The sequence below is a fragment of the Myripristis murdjan genome, chromosome 15 (assembly GCF_902150065.1).
Source record: "Myripristis murdjan chromosome 15, fMyrMur1.1, whole genome shotgun sequence".
Classification (NCBI taxonomy): domain Eukaryota; kingdom Metazoa; phylum Chordata; class Actinopteri; order Holocentriformes; family Holocentridae; genus Myripristis; species Myripristis murdjan.
In genome coordinates, this window is record NC_043994.1 from 25,800,679 (window position 1) to 25,810,093 (window position 9,415).

The following is a 9,415-nucleotide window of genomic DNA, read 5'->3' on the forward strand; positions in this document are numbered from 1 at the left end:
TTCCTGGCTCCATGTCCCGGGTCTTCTTTTTAGAAAGCCATGTGAACACTTGGCACATGGAGCAGATGGGCCGTTCAGAGAAAAGTCATCTCGCTCTGACACAGACCCTTTTCATTGCTCGCTGTACATCAAACATGAGGAACAGACGGAGATTTGCAAACGTGGGAAGTCCAGTTTCCTTACATTTTTGCTGCAGCTAAAAATATCCCAAACCCTTGTTGAACAGATCTGACTAAGCCTGTTTTGATCCCAGATGTGGGATAGTAAACGTCTGACTCATCAGCAAAGGCATGGGACCCAGACCGTGGAGCGCAGCACGCTCCTCATCAGGCACATTACTGAATCCAAACAGCTGCAAAACCGTTACAGAGCGGTTTTCTCTCCCGTTTTCACTCATGAAGTCACAATCTAAAGCCGTCGTCGTTCATACAAAGCTTTTTATTTACAACACTAATATTACATGACGTATAAAAACTTGGAGCAGCCTGTCTCGTTGATTTTCCGGCCTCAGCACCTCTCAAACACTTTGTAGAGGTCGGGCAGGTTGGCGATCTGCAGCACGCTGCCGTCCTCGCTGAACTGCTTCGGGGGACTGAAGAGGTTTCGGAAAGCCTTGAAGACGACGTGTTCGACGTTCCAGCGCCAGTTCAGCTCAGCCTCCTGAAACACAGTCATCACATGGAGCCACAGTTACTACAGTGCTGTATCATGAGGTCGTGTTTTTCTGTTCGATTCAGTTTAGTTTCAGTAGGTTTCCAGAGTGGGTTTGCTCATTTGAGTTTACTTTTTATTTGTTTCAGTATTAGTTTTATTTATTTTATTATAATAAGGGTGGTATTTGTCAGCATCCTTATGCTTGTGGTGCTGACCAAAGTTATAAAGGCAGATAAAGATATTTTCTGTATATTTATTTTATTTTAGTTAGTTTTGCCAGTACACTATCATTTCAGTTTTTTTCCTAGAGTCTAGTTTTCATTTTATTTTAGTTAAATGTTTTTCATGGCTAGTTTTAGTTTTTAAGTTTCATTTGGGTGAACTGATAAAATTGCATGTATCATATCTTTTATTGTAAAACTGAGGACAAGAAAGTAATCAACAGTTGCTAAGGGGTGTCTGTAGCCTCAAAGTCTAAAAACGTCTGAATTTATCCAAGTTCCTGGCTTTAAACTGTCTCACAGCCAGAAAAACAACATTCAGTTTAAAGTCTTAATGTTGGTTTGTGGTTGTGCTGCTTCTGCCTGTAAGAAACTCTCTTAGGACTTTGTTTTTAATTTTGACAGTTATTGAATAACAAAATTGATCTTGTATCATTCACTTGATGAAACTCGCAGACTCTGTAGTTTCTAGTAAAGCAAGGGTGTGAATCTTTGGCTCAACAGGTTCAATGTACTAGTTAGTGATAAGTTTTAATCTAGGGTAACTTTAAAATTTATACTTAACTTAAAAACTGAGAAAATTAGACAATACGGTTACATATACAACATTTTCTCAAGAAAAAAAAATCTGACAAAAAAAGTTAAGTTAAAGTTGATAATATTCTTAGATCAAAACATTAGGTCTTGAACTGGATGATCTGATTTAAAGTATTTCATATCATGTCAGGCTGAAATCAGACTGATTCGTCCTGTTTATTTCCTTTAAGTGGATCAATGGAGTTGAACTGTCAGATTTTATGACCGAAGCCTCGTCACGCCCCTCCTGCTCCCTGTCTATCTGTTTGTCCCCTCAGACCTTGTGCTCCTCTCGCGGCTCGGCCTCCAGGATGTACTGCTTCCTGATGGAGTAGAAGTGGCTGCACTCCTTGCTGAAGTCTCTGAAGCACTCCTTCTCGTTGTCCCAGTTCACCTGCTCGACAGCACACGGAAAAAAAAGCCTTTGGATGAACACAGAGTCTCTGCAAACTCTTTGACATACAGATGAGATGAGAGAAGCGGGAGCGTTACCTCAGTGGCGAGGCGCAGGATGAACATGGGGAGCCCCTCCATGACCGGAGTGAATTTATCGAGCAACAACGGCAGGCCGGTTAGGTTCCCCTCCTGTGTGGCACACAGATTGACAACACGGCTGATAACACACTGATACGATGTTTACAAAATGAAAAAGGGATTCACCGTCATCATCAAACACACAGACCGGACATATGCAGGGTTCCTACTTTTGTTAAATGTAGAATTCCCTGACTTTTCCATGTCTAAAATGTTAAATTTCCATGAATTATATGAACATCAAGTTTTTTTTTTACTTTACCAAAATCTTAAACACACTTAACATTCACAGGGCTTATTCAAGTTTATTAATCTGTTTTATTCTGCGCAGAAAGCAAACGTAATGTAAAGACGATGGAAAATAATACATTTGGTGAAGTCCATGATATTCCATGATTCGTCCCAGGAATCACATTCCCTAGCTTTTCCCTGTCCGGACTAACTTCAACTTTGCAGAGGCTTTACAAGACGGCTCACCTGGTCTATCTCCACGGAGAAGTAGTCCTCCAGCATCTCGGCCTTCTTCTTCAGGAAGTCCACGATGTACTGCGCCAGGCCTTCCTTGGGCCCGTCCTCCTCCGTCCAGCCGCTCTCCTCGGAGTCCAGAGCGAGCATGGCCAGGTCGTAAACTGGAGCCGGCGTCTCGACATGCAGAAACGAGCCGTGAGAAACACATCCTGCACGTTCTGCACCGTCACAGCTTAGAGTTTGGCGTCGGTACTTACAGATAATCTCAGCACACCGAAGTTCCCGAAGTCGTAGATCAGAATTTGGTAGAAAAGCTCCTGACTGTTGCAGAGAAAGAAAAATCCACAATTAGATTAGACCAAATGTGAAACAATTGAAGTGAACAGAGAGAGTGTGTGTGTGTGTGTGTGTGTGTGTGGTGTGTGTGTGTGTGACCTGAGTTTGGTGGTGTTGAGCAGGTACAGTTTGGTTTGATGCTGGATCAGAGTCCACTGAGGGTTGACACAGCCCACAAACGAGTGATTCTGGAGCATATCTTGAAGACCTGGACACAAAAAAATCATAGTTTCCCATTAGATAATAACTGCACAACATCATATCAGCTGATACTGACTTTAAATGACACAACAGTATCAGCTTAACATAAAAATTAATGCCTATATGACATGCCGATATGTGAAAGAGAGCATCACCTGAGCCTCTTTAAGTTTTGTTTGAAAGAAAACGATACATAAAAATAAAAATGGCATGTTTACATAACCGAAGTTGGAGCAGTCTCCTTATTCTGCCCAGTGGCATGTGTGCATTTTAAAAAGCGTCGTATTTTATGTCTGCATCTGCCAGCGGGCTGTCACCATAAGAGAACGCGTAATAATAAAATTTTAATTTTTCTACAGGAGAGACTTGATGTTCTCTGCAATTAGATGGGAAAAAAATGTGCAAATTTTATTTTCCATTGTGTTCATGTTGATGTTCACCTCCCCCTGCTGTATCCTGAAAAATAAAATACTGACTACAAATAAATACGGCCCCGATTTGCAGTATTTTAACACCATGAATTTAGATTTTTTCAGTAGGGCTGGGTGATATATCATTGTCATATCAGTGTAGTGATATGAAAATAAATACACCCTGTGATTTTGGCTATAATAATATTGTGATGTGGCGTGACTGTTGTCTTTTCCTGGTTTTAAAGGCTGCATCACAGAGCTTATTAGGCGGTTCTAGCTGTTCTGTTATTTGCCTCCACCTGCTTTCTCATTGTATCATCAACAACTGTTTATCAGAAATCTTAGGTGTAAATATCTTGTGAAAGCATCAATAGTCAACCCTATGGTATAGTTACAATATCAGTATTGACATATTCAGGTATTGGCATGTTTGATTTTGTCCATTTTGCCTCTAATTTAAAGGCTAGAACTGGTTCATTTTAGGCACAGTTTTACCCACACATACATACGTATGTACACACACTGCTGGATGTACCTTTGTGTGTGTTCTCAGTGATCTCGGCTCTCAGCTCCTTGATGCTGGTCAGTTTGATAACTCGTCTCTTGGGTGTGGCTGCAGCCGTCTGCTCCTCCTGCTCCTCTTCCTGCTGCTGCTGCTGCTGCTCTGTCCTGGGACGCTTCCTGCCTCAGGGTAACCAAACACACACACACACACTCTCCGGTCAGACGCTCCTGTTGTCCCGGCACTATCTTCTACCAACTCAAGTTAAAGAAGGCAATCACAGGCCTCCCACACACAGCTCTCAGACCATGTAGCCAAAACTTAGTACTGATCTTGAAAATCAGTCATGATTGGTGCCTAAATTATATATCGGTTAGTCAATATTGGCCTATCACAGATGTATCCGTGTTATTTCACTATTGCCATATACGTTGTCCGATGTGCACCGATAGGAAAACTTTTTTGCCAGAACATAATCCAACAAAGATGCTTTGGGTAAATTAAAAATTAACATTTGATACTTTTTCTTACTTCAAGTATATAAATTCCAAGTTTTTTTTTTTTTTTTTTTTTTTAAACATCAGTGCACTGATATCATTTTGGACAATATTTTCATATTGTTTGATGTTCATATTTTTTACTGTATATAGGCTTTGATGTTTATATTTTTTACTGTATTTACTATATACAGTCTTAATTGTATATATTTTTGCATTTATTCTATTTAATTTAATTTTATTTTATGTTTCCAGTGCTGCTGTAACATAAGAATTTCCCAGTTTGGGATCAATAAAGTACATCTATCTATCTATCTAAAGTTTATTCATAAACTAAAATATTCTGTTTCCACTTCATGTCTTTGTCATAAGTGTTTGATAACCCCATTTCAGGGATCACTGTGTGTTTGTGTATATATATCGGCTGATTTATCAATATGTGCATTTTCTTTACTCCCTAACATTGGTATCAGCCCCAAAACTCCAGTATCATTCCGGCTCTTGTCATGGTGGGACCATCTTGGCTAAAAGGCAGTGTTTCCTGAGCTTTATGCACCAACACACAAAGTCCGGGAGCATCACCTGGGAACGTCTTGAATGTTGGAGCCGGATTCTCCGCTGTCGTCTGGATCCGCTGCTTCCTGCTCAGCCGCGGCCTCCAGCATCTCCACATCGTCCATCTCGTCCACGTCTGCGGCGGCGGGCCGGGGCTTTTCGGCAGCCGCCTCCCTGCCGCCGGGAGCAGGAGGCTCGGGGTTAGGAGGCGGCCTCTCCTTCGGCTGCAGGAAGGCGTCCAGCTTCTGCGCTCGGCTGTCGGTCCGGACCATCTGATGAGCGTAGACGCGCTCTGCCGACTCGGCCGTGGAGCCGCAGGAGGACTTGACCTCGCCGCCCGCAGAGACCGACAGCCCCGGCAGTAAAGTCTGCTCAGAGAGGACAGCGGCACAGACATGCAGCGGATCAGTCAGAATACATGCTCCTGTATATCCTCCTTAAGACTTTTGTTTTTCTGTATCTGATTGGTGAGGTTACACATAACACCTGGGCTGCACAAACAATCAAAATCATAATATGGATAAATGCAGTATCCAAATCAAACGTTAAATGCCACAGTATTCCATTATAAATGAAATATTGTGGAGCTACAGAGATGCCCTGATCTACCAATCATATTCTCCATGTGTTTAAAAAAAAAAAAACATGATGGATTGGTGTTGACCCCAATGCTTTTTTTCAGTTAAAATTAATATTATGATGCAAAAATGCTCACTCGCACTAAAATCACAGATATTACCACAATCACAATATCTGTCAAAATAATCCCTATGTGATTTTTTTTTCTTAGCATTTCATCCAGTCCAACATAACACTTGTCTAATCTATATTTTCAAATGAATTTATTTTGCTCCTCTGTATCGCTGGCAGATGTAGGGATTCAAGCTGCAGCCAGTTTAACAAATGTTTGTGTGTCTAGTCGGGCTTTCCTAGAAAACAAAAAAATCCATCAGCTCTCAGGAAGTGATGTGTTTTACTATTCTAGCTGAAGCAACAGCAGCTTACTTTACAATAACCATTAGCAGCAACAGTCACCAAGTAAAAATCAAACTGCATCAACAAAAAAAAAAAATCCCAGGAAAATGTCATCACAGCTGTGGAAACATTTCCTTGAGTGACAAGTGATCTCTGGGAAGTGCAATTCAGAAACACAAATGTGGTGAGAGCTTGGCACCAAAGACAAATAAGCCACCAAAGTCACACGGTACCTGTGTGAAATAGGTGCGTGAGGAGTTGGAGCCCAGCAGTTTGCTCTCAACGTGCTTCTGGACGCTCTCGATGATGCAGTCCTCGTGCAGGAAGTGCACCTCGTGTTTTGTGGGGTGAACATTCACGTCGATGTTGTGTGGAGCGATCTCCAGGCTGCGGCAGCGAGCAAAGACCAGGAAATAAAAACTGTATTTCACGGCGATGCCTTCCACATGTAGAATATAGTGAAAACTTCACTTACCTGAGGTAGAGGAAAGGATGCGTGTTCTTGGGGAGATACGCAGCGTAAACCGTCTCGATGGCTTTCTTCAGGGCGCTGGACTCCACAAGACGATCTGACACATCAGAGATCAGATGTTACATTCACGTTCTCTTCAACAGTGAGCTAAGATTGAAATGAGTTTTCTGAGGTACGCACGGTTGATGAAGAGGATCAGGATGCACTTCTTGACTGAGTAGTTTGCGTTTGAGACGTATCCCTTCATCTTGTAGGCGAGTTTCTGATCGTCGCAGCCGACTTCGATCAGCTCCCTGTGAACAAAGCAAGAACGTTGTCACGCAGAGTCTCAACAAACATGACGAGAGGTCGCAAAACAGCACGGCTTGATTAATACCTGCTGACTGCATTGCCAAACACCCCCCGGATGTTATCCACTATGGACGCATTGGGTAGAGTCCTCACATCCGCCACCGTCTCTCCTTGCTGACAAGAGAAAGACAAACAGCAGTAACAATGAGCGTAAGCAGCAAATCACAAAAAACTCTGATGATTTATTGTCAAAAGGTGTCGCAGAGCCAGCAGATGCCAATCACACAAAACTTTTTTTTTTTTTTTTTTTTACAGAAGTCTTCTTAAGTAACCCTCCCAGAAACACTCCTCTAAGTCGCCGAATCCCATTACCGGGCGTCGGGTTCTGCCACTTGGTTTCCTGGTTTCCTGGTTCCATGGTGTCAAGCTTACCCTGTGCCATACCATCTATTATCTGTATTTTTCATTTTTTCATATTTATTATTTTCATCAGTATATCCTACATTTCTTACATTTCAACACTTAACATCTCATATTCTCAGGTTACTTTATTGTATATACTTAGCCCTTATTGCCTTTAGTGTATATATTTCGCATATTTAGTCTCTATTGTATATACTTTTAATTTTAATTTTTAATTTTATTTTTTTGTTTTTATTGATGATGCTGCTGTAACGTGTGAATTTCCCAGTCTGGGATCAATAAAGTATACCTATCTATCTATCTATCTATCTATCTATCTATCTATCTATCTATCTATCTATCTAATAGTTTGGCTCTTGCGTCAGGTGCCATAAAGTAAGCACATCTCACCTTCTTCACAGAAAAGCTTTTCCCTGAGTTGTGAATGGCATACCTGCAACATGAGACGGTGACGTGAGAAAACAGACAAGTTAAATATAAAAAAAAATGATGAGACTCAATTTAAGAGCAAAAGGCCGAGAGATATATTGGTAAAAGTTTGTGAAACAGACCTGCTGACCACCTCCACGATCCTGGAGTACTCCTCACTGGGGCTCTTTAAGGCCTTCCTCCTGGTGGAGACGTTGTAGAAAAGATCCTCCACCTGCAGACACGAAGAGAAAACTGTCAGCTTCCAAGCAGCTTTACGTTTTTACATCATCCAGGACGCGTCACGCTCCAAGAACTCACAAGAATCTGTGTTCCCTGGTTTCCAGCGCAGGGTTTGGGAGCGGCTTTTAGTTTCCCATCACTGTAGCTGGCTCTGCAGAGGAGAGGAAAACACTCCCGTCATCCAGAGTTAGAGCATAAAAAAAAAAAAAAAATACAGATGAGTGAGCCAAGACTGGGACTTCTTCAAACCTGTAGGCACACTTGGCATCGGCGGTTTTGGTTGTTATGGTCACATGAGCAACATGGCTTATGCTGGCAAGTGCCTGCAAACACACACACACGCAAACATGAGGTACAGCCTAAACAAATGCTCACCTGTGTATATGCATGCTTTATATTAGGACTACACAATAAGAGCAAAAAATCCGCCTTTAAATAAAACATAACCACCCCCACTCACCTGCATTTCATGTTTACCCACTAATCCCCATTAAATTAAAGTCCTGAAGCAAAAAATGATTTTATTTGTGCATGTAGAGGCATGCATGCACAATGAATGGGGTCAAACTGACCTCAAAGATAACAGGAGGGTCACTAGACACCCTTTCTGCTCACCTCTCCTCTGAATCCATAGGTAGAAATGCTTGTAAGGTCCTCGAAGGTCTGCAGTTTGCTGGTGGTGAAGCGCTCACACACGATCTCCATGTCCTCTTTCTGCCTCAGTGACAGAGGAGCAGGTCAGAGACAAGAACAGAGCTGAAACAGACACACCTGAGACACGGGACGGGCCCACCTACCCTGATGCCAGTGCCGTTGTCCTGGATCTGGATCAGCTTCAGTCCGCCCTCTTTCACCGTCACCTGGATGCTGCTGGCCTTGGCATCCAAACTGCGACGACAGGAAGATGTACACAAGATTCCCGATACACGTCTAACATGAGTTTCTGACGTCTAAATGTACAAGAGAGTAGTAAATACACAATTACCAGTTCTCAATCATTTCTTTGATGGCGTTAGCAGGTCGCTGGATGACTTCTCCTGCAGCTATCCGGTTGACAACAGTCTCGTCCAGCCGCCGGATAACTCCCGCCATGTTCGCCGCGCTGTTGCCTTGGTTGCCGTGTAGTGAAAGTATATATAACCGCTATAAAAAATATGTAGAAATGTTGCTAAAGCTCACATGTTCGCCCTGAAACGCTGCGGCATGCTAGCATCACAACACTCACACCAAAACTACACGGCGTGCGTGAGATGTGATAAGAGGAAGAGCTCTCACTCCGTCTGTCTCTTGTGCGCCAGAATTTATCACCAGATTGGGTCCATTTGACGAGCCGTCTTTCAAGCGGTTGCGTGATTCGTCTTTAATAACATAGACGATCTTTGATAGAACCGCGCGGGGAAACCGTCACACCCTCTAACCGCATTGGTTAAACTGGTCGTCGCGGGGGCGGGGCCTGTGGACTGACTCTTCTTCGCTGTTGAAGTGTTTGGCACATGTAGCGTGGAAGAAACACACACAGCCCCCTAGCGACAAATATCTAGTACTGCATGTTTACCACTGCGTGACCAACAGTCACTTTACACACTTAACTTTTACCACATTTTATCCAAATAATGCACATAATACAAAATGCACATGATTCACTA

At 42.6% G+C, this 9,415-nt stretch overlaps 1 protein-coding gene across 1 annotated transcript; it reads right to left on the minus strand.

The window, feature by feature from the left end:
- Positions 1-420: 420 nt before the first annotated feature.
- mlh1 (mutL homolog 1, colon cancer, nonpolyposis type 2 (E. coli)) lies at positions 421-9,020 on the minus strand. Its single transcript, XM_030071334.1, has 19 exons — positions 8,755-9,020; positions 8,567-8,657; positions 8,385-8,483; positions 8,019-8,092; positions 7,848-7,920; positions 7,670-7,761; positions 7,509-7,551; positions 6,781-6,869; positions 6,585-6,697; positions 6,408-6,501; positions 6,166-6,319; positions 4,985-5,325; positions 3,939-4,084; positions 2,889-2,997; positions 2,711-2,774; positions 2,463-2,627; positions 1,944-2,036; positions 1,732-1,845; positions 421-660 (listed from the first exon to the last, which is right to left on the minus strand). The coding sequence occupies exons 1-19, from the start codon at positions 8,859-8,861 to the stop codon at positions 508-510; spliced, it is 2,214 nt and encodes a 737-aa protein (XP_029927194.1). The 5' UTR covers positions 8,862-9,020; the 3' UTR covers positions 421-507.
- Positions 9,021-9,415: the final 395 nt, after the last annotated feature.